The following is a 24,054-nucleotide window of genomic DNA, read 5'->3' as shown; positions in this document are numbered from 1 at the left end:
GGTGCCATTCAAGGCCTCACACCCCTTCTGCTAGGTGGATGGGCCCTTATGGAAATCTGTTTTCCTCTCAGGATCGCTGTGGAGAGACTGTGTTTGTCCTCCTGGAGGTCAGGGAGCAGCACCCCGAGAGGACAGGAAGAGCAGGCTGCAGGTGACAACCGCTTCATCTCAGGTAGGAGAGCGGGTGGGCACCAGCCTCCCCCATCTTGGCAAAGCCACAGCTCGATGCCCAAGGGGGGCTATGCTGCTACTACTACTAACGGCCCCTGTACTTACACTGATTTTGTTTTTGCAAATATTTCGCTTTCTGCCCATTGAGCTAAGTAAGGCATACCCGGAATCTCCCGTCCACAGGAGGCACAGGGGTGCTGAACAAAGCTACTGGGGCAGGGTTGGGGGGGGAAGGGGAGGAGACGCCAGGCCTTCCCTTCCCTTCCCTTCCCCCAGCTGAAGCGGTGCAGGGCTCTGCTTTACACTTAGGCTCGCTTCCTAAAGGAAACAAAATGAGATGGAACGCGGGATGGAAATGAAAACATGATCTTTAAGTAGTATATTTAGGACGACGAAGCCTTCAACTTAAAAAATGGTCCAGGGGCACCTGGCTGTCTCCGTCAGTGGAGCCCGCGACTCTTCATCTCGGGGTCATGAGGTCCAGCCCCATGCTGGGTGTAGAGACTACTAAGAAATAAACTTTAAAAAAACAAAAAAAAAGGTCCGGGAAAGGGAAAGGTGCTCCTTCACCGCCCACAGAAACACAGGCAGTTCTGGGCTGTTTCAGAGGTCCGATTACTTCCGCCTGTGCGGCCAGACCTCCGAACGCGCAGCGGGGTCTGCAGTGCTGAGCCGCCGGGTGGCTGGGGGTGCTGTGCCCAGCCCGGCCAGCCTGTGCGTCGTGCCCAGGGCTCTTTCCTGCAGACCTCTGGTCGGAGCGCGGGGCCCCCAGGCGCCCAGGCAGTGATGGAGCCTCTGTGACGGGACCCCAGGGCCGTGCTGGTTCCTGGGGGGACAGCCGCCCCAGGCACGGGGCATCTGTGGGTCCCAAGTCAGGTCCGCAGAGGGGTGGGATTCACCTCTGCTTGAGATGATGAGCACTGGATGAGTCTTCAAAAATGCCTAATCCCAATCACCTACAAGTTAACTTAAAATAATGGATGGCATGTCCCCATATACGTAGGCTATCTTCCTTTTTTATTTTTGAAAAAACTAGCGAATCCTACAAGCCCCCGAAACACACGTATTTGAGTTCCAGATACTCATCAATGCCGTACTTGGAGCCCTCTCGCCCGAGGCCCGACTGCTTCACGCCCCCGAAGGGGCACTCCACAGACGAGATCAGCCCTTCGTTGACGCCAACCATGCCGACTTCCAACTGCTCTGCTACTCTCCAGATCTGGGCCGGGTCTTGAGAGTAGAAATAACCTGTCATGGGGATAGGGGACATACATAGGACAGCCATTAAAGACATCCCATCTGACACCAAGGAAGCCAGGGGCGACGGTGTGTCTTGTGGGGCCTAGAATCCCACTGCTCCCACAGGGCCCTAAGCTGGTCCTGTCCTTGTCTTCATCTCAGACCCGGGGGACATCTCGTTCTGCTCCCGTCCCACTACGAGGGATCACTTCACCACCTAGCAGGACTGCAGCCGTAGCCTCCCCAGGTCCTGCCGTCCGCGGCCCAGTCTCTCACGCACACTCTGCCACCCCAGTGAGACTGTCCTCGTGCTGTGTTTGCCCTACCCTTCCAGTGACTCCCTGCTGTTTACAAAATAAGGTTAAAGTCTTCCGGGTACTTGAACCCAGCGTTTTCAGCATTCCCTTCCATCACGCCATTCGCCAACCATCTTCTCTGAACTCTGCGACCAAACTGTCCTTGTCCTTTCCTCGTTCCTTCTTAACTCCCATGGTCCCCTCCACCCAGAACCTCTCTGCTCCCATCTCTGCATAATCAGAATGCTGCCCATCACTGAGGACCTAGTGCGGGTGCAGCTCCCCTCATCCCATCATGAAGGGAGGGAGCCCGGAGCGCAGTGTCCCAGAGGCTCTGCAGCACCCCTCTCACCCGAGCCCTAGGACAACTCTGTAGGTGCTGTGGGGGACCCCGCAGCGTGGGGGAAGGGCCCCCATGGAGCATCTTGCTCCATACTCCCCTCACTGCGGACACTGAACGTCAGTATCCAGCAGGTGTGTGCGTCTAGTGATGTCAGGGTGACGGGGTAGTGCTGCAGCCGCCCTGACCATCTCCAAACTAAGAGGATGGCGGCCACTGAGGCTCTGTCTGCACACATGCCCCTTGCCTCTTCCACCATCCCTGACGTTCTGCTGCCGCCCTCAGTTTGGGCCAGGCTGCCTGGAGCCAGGAGGAATGGAAGAAAAAGACTTTGCAGGCATCAAATCTCGGAGAATACGGGGCTTGTAGGGTGTGGGCTGCCCCACGAGCTGCCCCACTCTTCTCCCGAACTCCCTCCACTCTCACCAGGGAGCTCCCAAACATAGAAGGACCATGTGGCAGACTGTGCACTTGCACAAACCCCCTTGTGCCCCGGAAAGTAACAGAACACACCCCACAAGGGCGTCTCCTCAAAACCCAGGGTGATGTTTCAAAGGCACGCCCGGCACCAGCTGGAGAAACGGGAGCCTCGCACAGCCCGAGAAGGACCACCTACCTGCCAGCCCCACGTCGGCCGCGTTAGCGATCGCCACGGCCTCCTCCTCCGTGTCGAACCTGCCAGAGGGAAATGCGTGGTCAGCAGAATCTGTCGGCCAGAGTAAGGAGAACCAGCTGTCTTTTCTCCTGACCAGTTTCCCAAATACTGGCAAAGGGTAAATGGCAGTTCTGCACAGAGACCCCAGGGGAGGGGACAGAGGAAAGCAGCCCACGGCTCCACACGCTGGCTGCTCTCTTCCACGAGAACAAGAGGCAAGCAGGCCTGCGGAACACAGTGTATCCGGAACGTCTGACCCCGCGCCTTCCGAAAGGATGATGCTCTGCTACCTGCGGGGGCCACGTAACAATCAGCACCCACCCGAGAAGCAGGCGTCATGCAGCGGAAAGGCATCCAGAGGGGGAGCGCCGGGGCTCTGCGCATGCGGCGCTGGGGGCCTGCTCCTGCCTGAAACGAGGATCGGTCCTTCCAAAGCCCTACGAGGTCCCTTCCAGCTTTATCACTTTATTTCTTGAACAATATCTGAGAAGCATTCTCCTGGGGCAGAGGGCTCTCAGGCCCCCATTCTTAAATTCAGAGATCTGCTGGCCGTGGACGCCAGGCATCTCTCTGAAGGCACTGGGCAGAGGCAGCGGGTCGCCTTGGGCCCCCGTCTACACAAGAGGAAGGGTGGGAGAGAAGAGGGCTCCAGGGGGAGACCAAGGAGGGGCACCCCAGGAGGATCACTTGTCCTGAGGCGGAGCAGCCGCATCTCCTGGGCCTGTCAACTTGCAGACAGACAACAAGCCGTCCTGCCCACCGGAGCACAGAAAGTCAGTCACGGCTGATGTTCCTACGCCCCCTTCCTCACACGGTCATCACATCACTGACTGTGGCATCTCTGAAGATTTTCACCTTCCTGCCAACACTGGACTTGTGCGCCCGCCACCCTGTGCCCACAGCAGAGGGGTGGTAAGACCAGAGCCCACTAGTAACAACCTGTCCCCCTCCCCGACTTCACTTTTTTTTTTTTCCAATCTCACTCTTTACGTAACAACAACCATAATGCTAGCAGGCACTGGGCTTAGTGCTTTATGCACACCACGTTAACTGAAACTTCTGCAGAGCAAGCACTAGTCCTGTTCCTTTCCCAGGAGAGGACCCTGGGGCTCCGAGAAGTCAATCCGTCCAAGCGCACACAGGTAGGACGCAGCAAAGCCTGAATCTACACCAGTTCAACTCCAAAGCCTGCACCCCTCACCACCGACTGCATCCTCTAGGCTCCTTGAAAATGTCAAGTTCACATGCTAGGTAAAACAACTGTTATTAGGACAAAGACAAAAGTTCTTCCCGTGTTCCATTTCTGGTGGGTTAATATGTAGATTGCATTGGCAAGATGGTAACAAAGCCGGGAAACTGTATGATAAGAGGGACTTCTGCCCCAGACAAGATGGCCTGGGGAGCTCCAGGGGCCAACTCTCCCTGAGAACCGGATGCTGGAGGAGAGAGAAAGAATCTGCTCAAAAACCCTCAATCAGCAACTAACACCCAAAACAGAAGACGCTTCTGAAGGCTGAGAAGGTGGTGGAATCCTCAAGGAATGTTGGCCTCAAGTGGGAGAGGGCTGGGGGCCACCCATGGAGGGGTGGGAAGGGCCTGGGATGATGGCAGCCTGCGTCGTGGGGGGAGGGGAGGGGCTGCACCTCCCCACCGTGCCTGCAAATTCAGGTGCTGCTGCCTTCAGACCTGGGTCCCTGGACCAACGGTTCAAGTCTATGGGCAGAAAAGCAGCAGGGCCAGCTCAGGGTGGGGGGCCAGCCAGCACTTGAGCCCAGCCGGCTTGGTGAGTCAGCCAAAACGAGTGCAAACAGCACGAACCAGAGGACTCTTCCCTCGAATGCCTCTCGTTACACCAGAGGTAACAACAAAATACCCCAGGAAGCCAAACCCCAGGAATACCCAGGGCACAGGCAGTTGTGCCGAGACTGGGTCTTCATACTAGAAGCTACTTTCCTGAGGCTCAAATGTATCGGAAGCAGCCCAGACTAAGGTCTAAGCTTTTTACCGCAACTCCGAGGCAGACACTACCAGTCAGGGCTGCGGAGAGTTCCTGGAGCTCCAGACGAGGCCACATGGGAAATGACAAGACACCGGAGGAGCTCTGACAAGGAGAAGGAGACATACAGAATGAGCCACACCGCAGGAGGCGGAAACAGAGCAACAGAATAAAATACAAGAAACGGATAAGCATCCACAGCAACATAAGGGGGAATAATGAAGCGGGAAGAACCCACGATGGGGAAGAACGATCTGGAGAGACGAGGGACGGCAGAGTAGCCGAAGGCGTGTGGTGGACTGGCAGGGTAGCAGCGTGCATGCCTCTGAGGAACGGGGGACTCGGCTGCGGGGGAGGGGACCGAGGGTCTCAGAAGGCTTTGGGAATGGATGAAGACGTGCGACGAAGAGACAGGTGTGAAGAGAAGTGGGGGGTGACACAGACGTGTCACCGTCACAGACTTCCTAGAAGGTCACTTCAGAATGAAAGGAGGGGAGAGGAGTATCTGGAGAAACGATGACCAAGGATTTCCCAGGACTAGAGAGACAGCTCGGATATGAGAGGACGTCGACAGGACCGCAGCCCGGAGACGTGCGTGATGGGCCTCACCCGTGAGACTTCAGGATGTCAGAGACGGTGAGAAGTCCCAGCAGCCTCCAAGAGAAAAAGGAACAAGAGCCCGACAGACACCAGCTTCCTCGGTAACAACCCCGGAAATAAGTAGGTAAGTAGTGATATCTTCAGAGTGCTGAACCGAGAATCTTATCCGGGTGAACTACTACCGGCCTCCGGAAGTGAGACAGAACATCACCGAAGAACCACTGACTCCCTGGGAAGAACTCTTTGAGGATGTGCTCCACTGAGGAGAAAACGGACTTCAGCCCAAAGCGAGACGAAAGAAGGCGAAGGAAAGAATCCCTATTTAGGGATCTAAATAGGTGATAATATTGTTATATGTTATACATGTTACATATTACATATGTTATATGTTATACATGTTATGTATGTTACATATGTTAATATTGTTGTATGTTATATATGTTCTGAGAACCATGAATAGTTCTTGGCTCTTCAGCTGACATAACAGAGCTCCGCTCTGCAGCTCCCCCCCCCCCCACCCCTGGCCTCAAGACAGCACTCCAGCGGTGTTCCTTTCCCGGGGCCCTTCTTCTGCCCGAACCCTCTCCAGTCTTCCTACCGGCGGGGTGATCTTACTTGATAACCGGCGCCAGAGGCCCAAACGTCTCTTCATGGGCGCACAGCATATCCCTGGTGACGTTGCTGAGCAGGGTGGGCTCAAAGAAATTTTTTCCAAGTTGGTGTCGCTTCCCGCCGGTCACAACGGTGGCCCCTTTGGAAACTGCGTCACTCACGTGTGTCTCTACCTGTGTGAAGAGAAAAAGAGAAGCTTGGGAAAGCTGGCTTGAAGATGCCGTGGGGATGATAGTCTCTTGGAGTGTTAAATCTGCAGAAAGCGGTTTTCTTTCTTTTTCTTAAAAAAATAGGTTGAGAATGACATGCCCTGTGCCACCTTCCTCTGCCCTTAGATTCTCCACTGTCTGATCCTGTAATTCGTTGAGGGTCTGGTATGGCCTGATGTCCTTCCAGGCCTGACGCTCTGGTTGTCCTGGGATTTGATCTTCGCACTCTGGAGTCGGCTCCGGGTTCTTGGGCACCATGCTGTCCTCTCGGCCTTCATCCTGTTCTCATACATTCTCCTCACGTGGCTGTTTTGAGAAAGGTTCACTGGAAATGCCTACTTCCTGAGTTCTCCAGGGCATGTCTGATGTCTTACCTGCTACTGGCTGGTGACGGATCGGTCATCCAAAATCATCCTGCTTCAGAACTCTTGAGCACAGGCCTCTACTTCTAGTGTTGCTGCTGAAAGTCATGTTCAAAGACAGTTCTTACTCCTTGGTGGGTACCGGTCCCCCCCCCCCCAAAGCGTTTAGATCTTCTTGTATGTTCCTAACATCCTGGTGTTTCAGCAGAATGTGGCTGCGGTTTTTTCCTTTCATTCCACTACGTAGAATAGTAAAGTCCTTCCCTCGGAGGAATCATTTCCCCTGGCTCTGAGTTTCCATGTTATCTATTTGCTAATGCTACTGCTTCCCTCTCCGGTCTTTCTGGAGCGCCTGTTGCTGAAAATGATAACCCCCTCACCACAGATTAATTACTTTCTTTTCACATTGCTATCATATTTTTCATCTCTTTGTCTTTTGCTTTAAATTCTAAGAGTTCTTCTTGATTCTGTCTTCCATCTTCATCTACTGGTTTTTTATAAAGATTTGACCGTCATGTGTTTAATTTCTAAAAACTTTCCCGTCTCCTTTCCTCATCTTCACAGAACCTGCTTTTGTTCTTTAGATGCTGCTCAAACCACACAGAGAACGCTGCTCGGTTCTCAGGAAATTCCTTTCTGTTCCCAGACTCATCTCTTTCTTGAGGGTCAGCTGTTCCTCTTACGTGCTGAGGGTTTGCCCTAAAGGCGTCATGTTTCCGGATTGTTCACCTTCCTCATGAAGGCCTGGCTCGGTTAACATAAGTGGGCCACACGGGTGGCCTTTGCGGTTTCCATTCTCTCCCCTGAACAAGAGGGCCAACGGCAAGCTCGGGTTTATTCTGATTTGGGAGGCTTCACTTCAGGGACAGCCCCCTTCCCCAAGGGGCAAAGGCAGGGAAGCCCGGCTCTGTCACACCCACCCCCACTCTTGAAGACGGAGCCCAGCCCAGAGCAAATGCCTCTGCTGTCCTGTGTGTACTGGTGGTGCTTGCGAGGACGAATGATATAGGAACAACTCCGGAAACTGTGCAAAAGAACAACCGGTTGGTGCTATGGCTCCCCTACTCCCCTGCCTACTCAGGACCCCAGCCAGTTCTAGATAGGCCCACCTAAAAAATGGTACCCACTTCCCCTGCAGGCTTCCCCTGGGGCATGCTTTGTCTGCGCTGACTTCTGTTAACACCCTCTCTTCTGCCTTCAGAAGTCTACAACCTCTGGTCCACTGGAGCCGTCCCCTCTTCTCCATTCTCAGCGGAATATTCTATGGCACCTCAGGAAAGGTAAATACAGGCTTGGGCACATTCTACCACCCAGACCCACCCTCTTTAAACCCCTGCCCCTACAGGTGCCGAGTCCAGTATCTGCAGCTAATCCCCATTAGCCACAGTGGCTTACTTTGCATGACTTACAGCTCTAAAAATAACTGCATTTAACATATTTAACAAGGCCCACTACTTTGCCCCCAAATAGAATATATGCTTTGCCCTTTTCTGGTCATATTAAATGTCATGTGCAGTTTCCTCCCCTGGAATTTACCCTCTGACGGTTTGTATACTAAAGCCAACACAGTCGATTTTTTTCAGAGGAGGTGTTTTCTCTAAACCCTCCAAAAAGAAATTTTTTGCCAGTCCTTGCTTGAAGTGCTGGGAAACAGCGCCCTCTACAGGGCAATGTTTGTGCCTTCACTTCGGCAACAACCACAAAATCTTGAGGACAGTGGTCTCCCAGGCTGGCAAATTAGCAAGAGCTGGGGCACTTAGGAAAAAAACAAAAACAAAAACAACCAGTGCTGAGGCCCTACCCACACGCCGTCTCCTCGGGTAGCACCCAGCATCTGGAGCTGCAAAAGGCACGGAATGGGTTGGGAACCAGCCCTCTGGGCCTTTGAACCACAGCTAATACAGACCCAAATCAGCCGATCAAATCACAAGGTCCAAAGTCCCCTCAAGTGCTGGTGGTACCCATGGACAGTCTAATGCATGTTCTCTATTAGGGCAATCCCAAGGCAACAGCTACAGGGCTCTGTCCAGCCTCAATGCTCCCCTTGGCTCCCACTGGCTGAGGCAACAGATGTGGGTTCAGCCGGCCCGTCTGCCCACTGAGGCCAGGCAGCCCTGGGGGTCTTGGTCCTCAGGTGACCGACGAACACCAGGCAGGCTGTGCATCCCAGCTGGGGGCTGACCTGGCTTTAGTTTAATTTTGGCTCCTTGGGTGACACCCAGAAGGCTGGCTGTGTCACCCGTCCTTCTTCACACACAGTCCAGCCTCCAGCTTGTCTGCTGTAATGAGTCCACTAAACCCCTTCCAGGAGTACAGACTTATCTAAGGAACATACTGGGTTTTCACATTTTTTGTTTTGTTTTTGTTCTGGATGTTCATATTATAAGAAAGTTCCTTGTAAGCAACTCTAAAAAGGATTATGTTATTTCCCCCTTTATTTATTCAATTCCAGTGTAGTTAACACGTGGCGCTGGGTTAGTTTCAGGTGTACACGACAGTGACTCAGCAATTATTGTGCACAATTATTCCACAGCTCTTTCTTCCACCTCCTCCCCCCGCCCCCCAATGCAGACCACTGGTTAGTTCTCTGTACTTAAGAATCTGATTTTTTTTGTTTGTATCTTTTTTCTTTGTTTCTTAAATTCCACACATGAGAAATCATATGGTATTTGTCTTTCTCTGACCGACGTACCTCACATCATACTCTCTAGATCCATCCATGTTACCGCCAATGCAAGATTTCATTCTTTTTATGGCTGAGTAATTTTCCACTGTATATATATATGCCACATCTTCTTTATTTTTTTTTTTAAAGAGTGTGTTTATTTATTTGACAGAGATCACAAGTAGGCAGAGAGGCAGGCAGAGAGAGAGAGGGCGAAGCTGGCTCCCCACTGAGCCCGATGTGGAGCTCGATCCCAGGACCCTGAGATCATGACCTGATCTGAAGGCAGAGGCTTAACCCACTGAGTCACCCAAGCATCTCCCACATCTTCTTTATGAAAAAGGATTATGTTTTAAAACAGGAGATTATGTTTTAAAACCACAAGGACAAAAGTCTCACTTAGCTAGTGGTCTGTCTAGACTGTGGCTTTCTGGGAACAAAGAGATTCTTCCTAAAAGCAATTTCCCTTTCCTGCCATCTGTAAATCCTGGGTGCGGCTTCTGCTATTCCGTATCTCCCTACCAGGATGCTTTTGTCAAGGACTCTTTGGGAAGGGTATTTTTTTGTCAACAGAAGCCAGCATTTCAGTTGAAACATACATGACTTCAAAAATAAAAAGCCTTCCTTTCCTTTTGGGTACTCAAAAAATTAAAGAACTTCATCTTTCAAGATCCTAATTCCTAGGGCAGCTAGGGATAAGATTATCACCATGTCACAGAAAATTTAGGGAGGGCAGTAGAAGATCTAAAGTGACAGACCTCATGGGCACTCAGTGTAAACCCAGAGCTGGGAAAGCTTACGGGCAGATGAAGCCACTTGATTTATACTTATGGGAAGAAATTTACTTTTTCCTGATTTCTCCATTGTTTCCAAAACAGCTTTGCTGGGCACCTTACCAAAGTGTTCTTTGCTAGTTAAGCCTTTGATATCAAAACCATGAAATTTACTTTAACAAAAAATCAAACAAACTTACCTTTTCTACTGCCTTTTCATCAATTAATGGGCCTTGAGTAGTTCTCTCCTCAAATCCATTGCCCACATGCAGATTTGTTTTGATCGCCTCAGCAAATTTCTTCACGAAGGAATCATGGATACCCCTTTGCACCAAGAAACGGTTTGAGCAAACACAAGTCTAGACGTGGGGTGTAAAAAAAAACAAACAGAAAACCCAGATTCACAGGACAGTTTGTCAGAGGCTGTTGACCCAACCCAAAGAAGTGTGACTGCTGCTACCTCTCTGAATATGAGAACCCTTCCCCAGGTGGGTCCCGTCCTGTGTCCAACCTGCTACATTCCTCCCCACGTGGGTGGGGCTCCGAAGATAAACGTAGGAAGTGTGCATTCCTCCCAGCCTTCTCCGTATCTGCCACACACTGTGGTTAAACAAGTAAGTGAGTACAAATATCTGTGCAAAAAAGAGAAAGCCACCTGACCGAGTTTTTTCCAATGGCCTAAGGAAGCCACTATGAAACAGAGGGAAAGAAAAAAAGAGAATTAAAAACCCTGTAACTCCATGAGACAGGGATGTGGCAGTAACAGAGCAGGGGCAGGATGGAAGACGGTCAAAGGCTGACTTATATCCATCAGCTTATTAAATTGTTCAGGGTTTTGCTGAATGCGACATTTTGAAAATGGACACAAAGCATTCATCCATGTCAGCCTATATTATTGAAAATACTCTTGCTTATTTGTTTTCTAATTAAACCTAATATATATATATTTAAATATGTATTTATTTTAGAGAGAGAGAGAGCGCGCGCACATGTGTGAGCAGGGGGAGAGGAAGAGGGAGAGAGAAAAAGTCCTCAAGCAGACTCCCGGCTGAGTGCAGTCTGACATGGGGCTCCATCCCAGGATCCTGAGATCATGACCTGAGCTGAAATCAAGAGCTGGTCACTCAACCAAATGAGCCACCCAGGCACTCCTAGACCTAATATTTTTCAATTATAAAATATAACCGTATTATAGGAAATGCAGTTATCACTGATAGATTTTCTTCTTGTCTTTTTTCTTAATCATGTATTTTTCTAGTAGAAACTATAGGTAAATAGATACATATAGATATAATTCTGTGTCCTACGCATTTTTATTGGCTTCAAGCAACATACCTCGAAGTTGTAGCTTTAGGAGTGTGACTCTGAAGTTACACCCATTAGCATTTCATGTTTCTAAAAGGAAACACAGGTATTTCTGAAACAACCAAGCTTATTTAAGGTTATATAAAAGGGGAAAAATTAATTACTGAAAGTCAAAAGATGGATGAAAACTACCTGATACAGAGTATTATACAACATTTCATCTTTTTTCCCCCCAATATAACCTTTCAGGAGTTTTTATTCTGTCTCTGGAATGCATTTAAAACTACTTATTGGTGGTCCGCTGAGAGAAAGTACTTAAGAATATTTTGTAAGAAGTCAGGTTCCTGGCAACAGCTTGGAGAGAAACTGGGAGACAGGACCCAGTCCACTGGGTTGTGACCGTGACCCAAGGATATAGGACTTCCAAGTCAACCAGTCTCTCCAGAGTTCCATTTCCTCATCTGTGAAATGTGAGGTCTGTATCAGGTCACTTTGAAGGTCATGCCAGATGTGCTCAGCCAGGATTTCCTATGGAGGTGTGAACCTGAGCCACCCCTCTCCGATGACAGCCTGGACACCCCCTGGGCATACTGTACCATGTGCCTATCAGGCCACCTCCATCTCAGGGACAGGGAGACCCAGGCAAGAGCGTTTTGAGTTTTTTAAGAACAATCTCAACATTTTCCTGCCTTCTTTTCCTTAAGACTGTAGGCCTCAGGCCCTAGCTGTTTGGGCTGTTTTGTGTCTGAGGGGATGATTTTACCTGTTCAGAGAAAAGCCCAAAGAGGTTAAACTACAAAAATAACCAGATTCAAAGAGCAGGAAGACGAAGAGAACAATTTGATTAAAAAAACATTTGCTGTCCAGGGATTACACCTTATTTCTCTTCGGACCCTCTGAGCCTAGAACATCGCTGGCAAAGAGGGCCCTCACTAAATATTTGCTGAAAGTGAGCAAAGAAAGAATGACGGAAGGAACAGGCAAGTTTCCTTCCAGGAGGTGATTAGACGGTAAGAACTTTGTGAAACACACACACCCTGAAAACGCTGCAGGGCTCACCTGTCCAGAGTTCCTGAATTTGGACGCCATGGCCCCTGCCACAGCCTGGTCCACGTTGGCGCTGTCGAAGACGATGAACGGGGCGTGGCCGCCCAGCTCCATGGAGACCCTCTTCACGGAGCCCGCGGCGTGGTGCAGCAGCACCTGCGGGCAGACCCCAGACCTGGTGAGCCGGATCCGACGACCCAGCTACCTGCCGAAGCCTTTGTTTCAAACTCTGACCCGGCAGGGAAACGGCCAGGCGCTCAGCATGGTCTCTGGGATGACTTAGTTTGCACACAAACAGGAGGAAATAGAAACATGCGTTTGTACATGATAGAGACAGGAGGAAGGTTACAAGAAACTAAAGGTAGTTACAGACGGAAGGGAGGGAGTCAGGGGCAGGGGTGAGCCTTCTGAACCTAAGCGTGTTTACATGGTATTGATCCTTGAGCCACGTAAGCACACTGCCTTTTAAAAATTTTATAATCATAATACAGGGAAGATAACAGAGTCACCCAGAAGCCTACACCCTTCGCTTACCACTGATAGAAGTTTAAAGTCTATCGATCCAGAATTTGGCCACACACACAGCTTCCTATAGATGTACTTTTTTTTTTTTTTAAGAAAACAGAATGGTAGATTTAAACAGTTTTGTAACCTGCTTTATCTTCCCAATCAACCACATATCTGGAACATCTTAACATGTTCATAAAACCTTATACCTCCTTCCTGCAGGGTAATGCTCAGGGTAGCACACGTGTTTCTAGAACATTCCCTCAGACGCCTGCATAAACTCCACTGCATGGCTGTTCCACGCATTTATTGACTCGGCCCCACCTGTGGGAAATTTAGGTTTCCAATTCCTTGCTATTCAAAATAATGCTGCAATTATTCTCAGTATAAATTTGTAGAAATAGAATTGCCAGCTCAGTGCACAATTATAAGGCTTTTTAAGGAAACAAAAAGACCTTTCTGTTTCTGTAAGTACCTTCATACTAAATACAATTTTGGCCCCCTTCTAAGAGGTCCATTTCAACATCAATTGTGTGTTTCTGGAACCTTTAATTCTAGATTGTGAAAGGAACGTGCATTCCAGAACTGAGGAGGTACAAGGGAGAGCTTTCAGCCACTTCACATGCAACAAATAATGGGAACTCGTGGCTGCCCCAACGCCTCGGGATTGTCAGAGAGGAACCTCTGTCACGTCACGGTAAGGGACACCCTCCAAAACGTCTCCGGACGGTGATCAGACGTTACTTTATCCCACAGACCTCTTAACTCTCTATTGGAAATCTCCCTAAGAAGGGTGATAAAGATGAACTAGTATTTTCATATGCCATAGGAGAGAAAATACTAGTATGACGTCTGTTTTAAGTCACTGAAGTCTGACTTAAGTCACGTACCTTTCCAGTCGCTGTTGAGCCAGTAAAGGATATTTTGGACACTAGAGGATCAGTACAAAGTGCTTCCCCTACTTCCTTTGCCTTCTTTCTAGAGCAGGGAATAACATTGTACACACCTGGGGGAATTCCAGCCTGGTTTGCAAGCTATAAAGAGAAACAGCAAACAGGGGGCAGCAAATGATCAAACTGGAAAAACAGAAAAAGAGAAATAGATGTTTTAATCCAAAACGTAATGTGGGGTGAGAAAAAACCGAAGCTGACTTTGGGGACAGAATAAGAATATATTTGGAACTACTTGGAACTGAAATAAGATCCTTATTCATGCTAAAGTGATATTAAATGTGTTCTTACACATTTAAATATTTTATAGCATGAATTTCAATGCCACGTTTTTTAAAAATTTAACTAAATTTTTAATGCCACTTTGGTTAAAAAAATAAAATAAAATAAAAAACAAAAAAACCTTGGATTTCTTTCCCAAGAAAAGTCTGGAGAGAGTTCCAGAAGTTTTGGGTTCACTTGTAGAAGGACCAAAGGGACAGGGTGCAGGGGAGCACACCCAGAGCACCGCCTGTGTGGGGGGAAGGGGGCAGGCCTTCCCGCAGGGGACCCCCAGGGCAGTGGTGATGACCGGGAGGCCTCATGGGGGGATCATGCCCATGCTGAAGGCTGGGGGAAACGGAGCCAGCGCGCGGACCCACCGCTGCCTGGGCCGGAAACCTGCGCTCTTTCCACAGCAGCCCTCTTCAGATGGGGCATATTGGGATTACGATAGCTTCCGAATCTCGTTAAAATGAGCACTATGCAAATCTGGGGATTCTGGGAAGACAGTGGGAACAGCAGAGTGTTGGACTCTTGTGAAAATAGGGCAATTACGGGGCCAAACCAAAGCATCAGAGACAACATTTCCAAGACAGGATGTGGTGGGGGCCCAGGACAGTTGTGTTTTACTGCAGCACAGGCCGACTTCAGGTCTGACCGCCCGGGCATCCACTTAAATGCCTGTGTGGGGCACACACTCTGCTGGCCACGCCGCTAAGATGAGGAGCTAGGCAGCCCTCCCTCTGCAGTTTCTGGAAACAGAGGGTTTGGCAACTGGCTTTTGTGCCTGACCAGGGGGTGTGGACATGCCGGTGACAGCTGGGAGCAGCAGCACCTGCAGGAGAAGCTGTAGAGGAAGCCGTCGGAGGGGTCCCGGGGAACCACCCTGGAACCGGGGCAGGCCGGCCCGGAACAGCCCAGGGACTGCCCAGCCCAAGAGCGGGTGCGGCAGCGACTCTGCAGGGAGGAAGGCGGGGGGCAAGCGACAGCACCGGGAACCGTGACAGAGGGGGAGCAGGGCCACAGGGAGGAGCGCTGGGAACGTGATGGGGTGGGCAGGCTTGGTTCAAGCAGGGAAGAAAATGCAGCCAGGAAATCTCAAGAGCAAGGAAACAAGACACTCATGAAGTTAGGGAATGGGCCTCCTGCTAAAAGCTTTGGAAAACTAAGTATAAAAATGAAGCAGGGGCGCCTGGGTGGCTCAGTTGGTTAACCAACTGCCTTCAGCTCAGGTCAAGATCTTGGAGTCCCGGGATCGAGTCCCACATCAGGCTCTCAGCTCCGCAGGAAGCCTGCTTCTCCCTCTGACCTTCTCCCATCTCATGCTCTCTCCCACGCTCTCTCTCTCTCAAATAAATAAATAAAATCTTTAAAAAGAGAATGAAGTAAATGCTCAGAAAAATACCGAAATCGAATCCCATATGACATAGAGGAAAATAAGAGAAGAAAGAGCAGAAAGCATCCTCGTGGACAAAAGCATTCCAGGAAGACACGCCCACAAAACAGATCAAAGCGGTAATTTACTATGAAGGGGAAAATGTACCAAGATACAAAAGAACCACATGAATCAGAATTAGAGAAATTCTGGAAATGAGGTAAGGGAATGCAGGAGAGATTAGAAATATGAGGAAAAACTAATTTCAGAAGTGACAAGCAGCAGTGCTTGGGTAGCTCAGAGGAGCTCACCTCTGGATCTCTGGGTTGTGAGTTTGAGCCCCACATGGGTATAAAGATTACTTAAAAATAAAATCCTTTAAAAAAAATGAGCAGCATGGACCAGCGGCCCTGCCAATGTCACGACAACAGGGACAACTGGCTGTGCCTCCTGATGAAAGGACACAGGAGACCAAACCGAGACCAAACACAGGAGACAAAGGCTGGATGAGGCTTGGAGGTTTTTAAAAACGTGGTCCTGCGCCTTTCTGAGCAACACAGAGGTGTGTTTCCAGATCAACTTCGTAAGCAGGAGGGGTCTGCTGGTCACAGACCGACTCTGGACACTAGAATTTATAGGAAGCGCACCACTCACTCTGTGTACGCCTCAGGAATCTAGTAATAAGTTCATTTACACACATCGCACAGATTTTAGAATTATTTCAAGGAAAACTGTGATGGCTCATCTAAAAGAAGCCTTCCATGCAGTTAATGTTTCCATAGGACTAAAATGTCCAATTTGCCTCTGAAATAAGGTGCTGTTGGGGGAAGTGCCCTGAAGGACAGGAGCTTCTAGTCACTGGGTCTGGAGCTGCACCCAGTCTCTGACAGCCCAGAGCAGCAAACGTAGCAAATGCCTCTGCCTTCTGGAAGCTTCTCCAGCTGACCACAGGGCCAAAGACGGGGGCACAAGGACCCAAATGAGGAGGAAGGGCGGAGGTGACGAGGCCAGAAAACTGACCCCACACTCAGCATGGCTCTCACAGAAGCCCTCCCTGCCGCGAACCTTCCCTGGGGGCCTCCTGGGCCCAGGCACCGTAGAGGCGCTGGCATTCAGCAGTGAACCCAACGGATACAAGCCTCCGTGGGCCCTGCGTGCCAGTGAGTGAGACAGCGGCGTGTCAGGTGCACGGAGCACAGCGGGAAGAACAAAGCAGAGAAGGGATCGGGAGCACAGGAGTCCGAGGCTGTGATTTTCCAAGCAGAGCCACCCTGGAAAGGTGGCATTTGGGGAAGAACTTTCTGGAAGAAGAAAAGGCAGGTGTAGAGCTGAGTCAGGGTGACCCTTCTGCGGTCTGAAGAGCGGCAGGGCCCGACTGGCTGCAGCCGAGGGGTCTGGGGTTTCGGAGTGACAGGGTAAGGGCAGAGGGGGACTAGGGCGAGGGGGTGGAATCTTACAGGGCCTCAGAAGCCAAGGTAGGAAGTCTGGGTTTCACTCTGAGGGACGTGAGAAGCCACGGGAGGGTTTTAAAAAGAATGGCGAGACCTGACTGAATGCCGACTGAACTGGAAGAGGGAGAGGTAAAGAGGAGGTTCCCTAAATGTGAGAAATGCCCACATTTTAGTCATCCTCCTGCTGACTTAATAAAAGTGATGGACAGATGACATTTTTAGGGCAGCCTAAAATATATATCGGCTCTATGTCAGGAAATCCCCATCCATTGTTTCTTTCTAAAACATCTGACTTGGGGGCACCTAAGGGGCTCAGTCGGTTGAGCATCTGCTATTGATCTCACGGTCGTGAGTTCAAGTCCTGCACTGGGCTCTGCAGTGGGTGCGGAGCCTACTTAAAAACTTAAAATAAAATATCAGACTTAAAAGATTTGCTAGTAAATTAAAGCACACAGCACATCCAGCATGAGATGCAGCCAAAGGAGGCTTCGAGTCAGCTTCTTTCCGGCCTGGATAAATGAGTCCATTCGGACTTGTCCGGCTGTGCGCAAACCCGGGGAGAGGCTCACCTCGGCCAGGGCCAGGGCGGAGAAGGGTGTGTGCTCGGCGGGTTTTACCACCACGGTGCAGCCAGCTGCCAGGGCGGCCCCCACCTTCCGGGTGATCATGGCACTGGGGAAATTCCACTGGGGTCAGAAGAACAGAGAAAGTATGAGACTGGGTAGACTGCCCTGTAGTTCAAAACAAGGCAGGTCAAGGAGTCAGTCAACCAATTCCACTGCACAAACAGATTCTCAAAGCGGTGCTCCCGCTCTTGCCCAGGTGAGCACTCAGAACCCCTGACACCTGTCACCTCTGGAGCCACAGGCTCAAAAAGACAGGAAACCTCCCCAGAATCTGAAACAGTACAAGACCATCCGTACTGGGAGTTGGCAACCTTTCTCAGTAAAAGGCCAGATGGTACATATTTAGACTCTGTGGGCTGTACAGTTTCCATCCCAATGAGTCCGTGGTTCCAGTGTGGAGGCAGCCACAGTAAGTACAGGAATGGGCATGGCTGGGTCCCAGTAAACCTTTATTTACAACATCAGCAGCAGGCTGGATTAGGCCTAGGGTAGTTCACTGACCCTTTGGGAGAAAATATTAGCCAAGGTAATTCTGAAAAAGGCAGATGATTTAGGACTTCCTTCTCTCTATTTATGGATAGGTATTTATAGATATCTCCTTATCTACATGAACAACATTTTAAAAATTTTTGACAAATCCTTGTGCTCATGCTGTGCTAGGAAGTCCTTTTAAATCATCATTAATGAAATCCTCATTCCAATCCTCTGAGGCCCTTATTAAACTGGGGAATAACGAGGACATTACTTCAGGGGAACCGAGAGCTGCCAGGTCCCTTGCCCCTGCTCACACAGTCGTGCACAGGGGGCTCTGAGCCACACTGAGTCAGGCGAGGCTCAGGGGGTGTCCGTCTGCATCTCTGCTAAGCCAGGACGGCAGCCCTGAGACCCGCCAGCACCCGAGAGGAGCGGAGGTGGGACGTCGTGGACAGTGGCCACACGAGGCTGGCCACCAGGAGAGAGCAGGGTGTCCCCAGCGTGCCCCGGCTCCAGCCAGGGGCACACGGTGCTGTATCTGGAAACCTTTCCACCCGCAGAACCCGGGCCAGCACACTGATGACACCCTACTGTTGATGATAATCATCGACCAAGCATAAAATGGCCCATTCGGTATGTCATAGCTTCAGTCTTAAAAAAAAAAAATCTTTTTCGACGTGCCAGGCATGGCCTAGAAGCAGCCTTTACACCCGGTCCGAACAGGCCTGGGTCCTGCTGTCGGTCATCCCGCCTCTGCAGGTGTGACCAGGCCGGCATTCCCACGCACCGCTCCCACAGCTGGGTATCCCAGAGGATCGGCGGAGAGCAAAGGAACCGGGAACCGGGACAGGTGACGCAGCCGACGGGGCAGCACACCTCCTCACAAGGAAGAGGGTGGTGTCGTCCCAGTCCCAGTCCCGCTCCATCTCCTACCCCGGGACCCCGCCTGTTTGGCCCGCCCTCGTACCGGGGTGATGACTGCGGCCACCCCGAGGGGCTGCTTGAGGACCAGGGCCCGCCGGTCTCTCGCGGGGGTGTAGATGATGTCTCCGTAGATGCGGCGGGCTTCCTCTGAAAACCACTCCAGGAAAAGGGCAGAATAGACAACTTCCCCCTGCGCCTCCTTCAGTGGCTTCCCCTGAATCAGAAAAGGACACATTGGCTGCCTTCACAGAACAAAGGCGGAACTCTGTCAGGCTGTGCACAGAGCAGACACTCTCCCCTTACAAAACCCCGGGGCTGGGGTGCCTGGGTGGCTCAGTGGGTTAAGGCCTCTGCCTTTGGCTCAGGTCACGATCTCAGGGTCCTGGGAACGAGCCCCACATCGGGCTCTCTGCTCAGTGGGGAGCCTGCTTCCTCCCTCCCTCTCTGCCTGCCTCTGCCTAATTGTGATCTCTCTCTGTCAAATAAATAAATAAAATCTTTAAAAAAAATCATAAGAACAAAAAAACAAAACTCCGGGGCTGTTGAGAAATGCGTGACCCCAGCGGGAACCTGGGAAAGCAGGATAGGTGCAGGCAGAAAGCCAGACCACAAGCTGTCTGCATCCCCGACGTCCCACTTGTTTCTCCTTCTGACATCTCCTCAGTGTTGGGACCCTGCCGGAAAGCCACGATTACAGCTATGGACAAACTTCTGGCACATTCTTAAACGTACAGACATGGTGTGAAAAAAGTCAACCACACCAATCACAGAAAAAATATGGAATGGTGGGAAAGCATTATTCACACAGCTCCACTCAAAATCTAATTCTTCACTATTAATAGTATTACTATTCCCACTGGCAACCACCAGTCTGTTCTCTGTAAGAGTCATTCTCTTTTTCTTTCTTTTTTGTTTCTTAAATTCCCCATATGAGTGAAATCCTACAGTATTTGCCTTCCTCGGAACGACTGATTTCACTTAGTGGACTGGGCTCTAGCTCCATGCATGTTTCTCAAATATCATTCGAGGGTAGAACATCCAAACTGTTGGGCAGATGTGAGGCCTGGCACGAGTTGATATCACATCATCAGGACATGAATTCCTGTTTTCTTTAGCTTTGGGCTTGCCCGTGCTCGAGGCTGAGCATCCTGGGACAGTTTCTTAGGGGAGCAAGTTAGGGCCCTGAACTTACACTTTCGGCTGTAATTATCTTGGCAAGGTCATCCTTATTTTGCATCATTAAGTCGTACCATTTCCGAAGTAAAGAACTCCTCTCCTGGGGAGGAAATAAAAAGAGCAAAAGAACTCCTAAATCACCCGTGTCCTCAGACGGTTGGTGTGTGGTCTCGGGCTCGGGGAGACACACACTGACCGGTCTTCTCCTTTTTTAAATCGGGGCAGAAGCGACGTGTCTATGACATGTTAGTTTCAGGTATGCAGACCTTTCTTTGAGAAGCGATAAGAAAGGTTCCATTTCAAGTTGCATCTAAAGGGGTGTACTGAATCATAAGTTGTAAAAAAAAGAAAAAAAAAAGACTCGTGTCGAACAGCGCAAAGACAGTAACTTCACCACACGCAGCTCTAGGTCCTTACTCGCCCTGGGCACGAGCAGCGAGGTATCTGATGAGTCCAGGCCAGCGCTTACTCTGGGGGAGAGACAAAAGGCTGAGCTCTAGAGGGCCTGGCATGGAGTGAGAAAGCAAAGATCTGAGCCCAGGGCCTGCTCCACACAGAGCCCACCCTTCGCCTGGGAGAGGAGGAGAGGAGAACACGGACACTGGGAGATCCGCAGGCATGCAAAGCAGATTCGGCTTCCTGGCGGGAAACACGATGTCCGGGCCGAACCCTGGAAACCAGGGAGGCCAACAGGCCCTGCTCAGGATGCACGGCCTGTGTTGTGGGTTAATGGTGTTTGTCCCAAACAGATCTGTCGCCGTTCCAGCCCTCAGTACCTCAGACGGCGATAGACTGGGTCTTTCCAGATGTGACCGAGGCAAGCAAGTTACCGTGAAGTTCAAGTTTTAATAAATTTAAAGTTAAAAAATTTTTTAAAGTTTTATTAATCTAAAATTAGGGTGTGTCCTACTCCAACATATAAAAGGGGTGTCCTTGTAAAAAGGCGACTTTGGACACACAAACAGGAATGCACAGAGGGAAGATGAGATTGGGGGGTCACAGGGAAAAGAGTCACCTACAAGTCAAGGACAGAGGTCGGGGCCGATCCGACCCTCCAAGCCCTCTGAGGGAACCAGCCCTCGACTTGGGATCTTGATTCTGCAGAACCGAGTATGTTTCTGTTGAAACCGTTAGGTCTGGGGTATTTTGTGATGACACCCCAGGAAAGCTACTCAGTCTCTGTGAGGAGCTGTGAGAGCACGCGGGTCTCCAACAGGGAGGCGCTCGGGGTCTGGGGCTCGGGGCCCACCTGAGCAGGGATGTGTGGTGGACGGTGGACTTGGAGCCGCCTCTCAGCCGCACTCCTCATCCATACCCTGGCTCAAGTCTGCCTCCTAGAGCCACTGAAAGTACTAGATAAAGCACCTGGAAAGCACGAGAGCAGCACTCGGCTGTGCAGGGCACCTGGCGGCCCTCAGAGCCGGCCTCGTCCTAATCCCCGGAACCTGTGCATCTGCTCCCTCCCACCGCCGAGGGGACTCGGCAGATGCCATCACTTAAGGGTCTGGAGGCGAGGAGGGCTTCTGGAACTGCCCAGGTGAGCCCAGTGGAATCAGGAGGCTCGTTTGAGAGGCACGAGGGTCCGCATCCGAGAAGGCGCGCGCTCCCAGGAGCAGAGGCTGGACGGAGCAGGACGCCGGGAAGGGAAGGAAGCCCCTAGCGATTCCAGAACAAGCACAGCCCCGCCAACACATCTGGGACTTCCGACCCCCAGGACGGTATGGGAATAAATCTGCGTTGTCGGAAGTCACTAAACTGCTGTTAACTTGTTACAGGGCGAAACGTAAGGAACGGCTGAGCGCACAGAGCGAAAGTATCTGGCTGCTGTTTTCCCCCCCGAGATCCCCAGGAGTTCACAAGAAACGAGGTCCTAAAACACGCAAAAAGAAGGACGTGAGGCAATGGAAACCATGTCCCCGGGAGGGCGGGCGGACCCCCACTGCAGCTCAGGGAAGCTGGGACAGCAGCAGGGAGCGTGCTCTGACCGTTCGTGCTCTGACCGCCTCAAACGCAGAGGCAACCCTAGGGCTAGACCCGGAGGAGGGGGCCGCAGAGGGCGGGACGTGAAGGGGCCTAGCGCTGGCCAGGCCACAAAGCAGCAGCGGGCAGGGTGGAGACGGGGCCTGGAGGCGAGAAGGGAGGGTCCGCGCTGCCTTACAAAGGAGCTGCACGAGAGCCCACCTTTCCCGCCACGTAGGTGGACCCGCCTTGCTTGGGAATGCCGAGCCCCCTCCCACTCCTCGGCCAGAAGCTCCGCGGTCCTTGCCAGGAGGAAGGTTCTCTGAGAAGACTCAAGCCTCCCCAGGACAGGCTGACGCCACGTTCACGTTCCAGAGGGGTGGATGTCAGGTGGGTGATGTGACCACAAGCGGACAGCGTCCGTGAGCGGTCCCGGCACCAGCCCTGGGGCCCCGAACAACCACTAAAGCCGAGACCGGGCCGGAAGAGCTTCCCGAACACTTGTCCCACCACCAGGCTCTCCTCCCCTCCCCCATCTCAGCTGGTGGTTCCTCCTTCCTTCTCATTGCTCTGGCCCGAAGCCCTGGCTGACCCCTCTTTCTCTCACCCCAGCATCACCAGGGCCTCTAGCTGACTCTCCAGTCCCAAGAGATCCTTCTGCAGAGCGCCCTGGTTCAAGCCGCCCTCCCCTCTCACCTGGGTCACTGCCAGCAGCCGCCTACCAGGCCTCTGCCCAACCATGCCCCTCCTTGAGCCTGTTCTCCATGCTGGGGCCCAGAGTACCCGTTCCGAACGCAAACCTGATCACAGCTCTGCTGGGAACCCTGGAGTGGTGCCCCACCTCCGTCAAGGTAAAACCCCAGTCCTTAAGACGGCTACACACCCCACTGGACCCAGCCCTGCCTCCCCTTGTTACTACGGCCTTCAGAACTGCCCTGGACTCCGTGCTGTTCCACAAATGGGTCAGGGATGCTCCTGACTCAGCCGAGTTCCTGCCCCTTCTTTAATCTCTGCAGCTGCTGTCTTCAAGGAGGCTACCCTGATGTGTGGGCAGAATCATGCCCCACCCTCCATTCACAGGTTGAAGTCCTAACCTCCAAACAGGGTCTTGAAAGAGGTTATTATGGTTAAATGTGGTCATAGATGTGGGTCTTAATCCAGTATGACTGATGTCTTTACGAGAAGAGGTTAGGACATGGGAAGGTGCCGAGGGAAGGTCGTGCGTAGACGGTATCTACAAGCCAAGCAGATGTTAACCGCACTCGCTCTATTCAGGCAGAAAGCTGGAGGATGGTCGTCGGCCTGCCCAAAGCCCGATTTCTCGACTAGCCTTCCTGTGTTAGGCTAGCAGCCAGGGAGAGCCACCTGTGTGTGCGCCCAGTTGCCCTCCACGGTCAGGTCCCTCTCCCTGCTCACCAGAGCCTGGGCTCGCAGGTGATTTCATGTTAAGCGTACAGCTTCTGCCCACCCACCCCCCACCCCCCCAGGACATTTCAGAAGCTGGAGGGCGGTGCCTGTCCCTAGCCCCTGGCATAGTGCTTGTGACAAAACCGACGCTCCAGACTTTTGGATCATCTCTGTACTTGTTCCTATGACTTTCTGCCTGGTGAATCCCGGTGGATCGGGGAGGGGGAGCCGACACAGCTGGTTTCTCTGTGGGGCAACCCGGGGGCCCCCGAGCGCGCTCACCTTGGCCGAGACGCCCCTCCAGCTGCAGAAGGCCTCGTAGGCGGCGCGCACCGCGGCGCGGGTCTCGGGCACCCCGCAGTCGGCCACCAAGCCCAGCTCGGCGCCGCTGGCCGGGTCGTGCACGGGGAAGGCGGCGGCGGCCGGCAGCCAGCGGCCGCCCACGAAGCCGTCGGTGCGCAGCAGCGCCGCGGACAGGCCCGCCAGGCCCCCGGCGGAGCGGCCCGGCTGTGCCGAGGCGAGCGCGGGCGCGGCGGGCACCGAGCAGCGGGGGCGCAGGCCGAGGCCCGCAGGCGCCGGCGGGAGGCGCGGGGCCCGGTAGCTCCGCAACCGCAGCCAGGTCGCCATGGCCCCGCAGGCGGCGGCAGGAAGCAGGCAAGCGAGCGCGCGCCCGA

General features: G+C 52.0%; 1 protein-coding gene across 2 annotated transcripts; it reads right to left on the bottom strand.

Annotated features, from left to right (window-relative positions):
* Positions 1-521: 521 nt before the first annotated feature.
* On the bottom strand, positions 522-24,052 carry ALDH5A1 (aldehyde dehydrogenase 5 family member A1). Of its 2 annotated transcripts, XM_080805403.1 has the most exons (10): positions 23,663-24,052; positions 20,031-20,114; positions 18,882-19,052; positions 17,384-17,500; positions 13,668-13,811; positions 12,283-12,426; positions 10,119-10,277; positions 5,913-6,082; positions 2,663-2,721; positions 522-1,419 (listed from the first exon to the last, which is right to left on the bottom strand). In XM_080805403.1, exons 1-10 carry the CDS (start codon positions 24,005-24,007, stop codon positions 1,214-1,216), a joined length of 1,599 nt encoding a protein of 532 aa, XP_080661529.1. In that variant the 5' UTR covers positions 24,008-24,052; the 3' UTR covers positions 522-1,213. The 2 variants fall into 2 exon arrangements, with proteins under 2 accessions (XP_080661529.1, XP_080661530.1); XM_080805404.1 differs by lacking the exon at positions 13,668-13,811 and having other exon boundaries at positions 23,663-24,046.
* Between the last annotated feature and the right edge of the window lie 2 nt (positions 24,053-24,054).

The sequence above is a fragment of the Martes martes genome, assembly GCF_963455335.1.
Source record: "Martes martes genome assembly, chromosome: 6".
In the NCBI taxonomy this organism is placed as follows: Eukaryota; Metazoa; Chordata; class Mammalia; order Carnivora; family Mustelidae; genus Martes; species Martes martes.
Note: the sequence above shows the minus strand (reverse complement) of the source record. Positions and strands in the feature narration are given on the sequence as shown.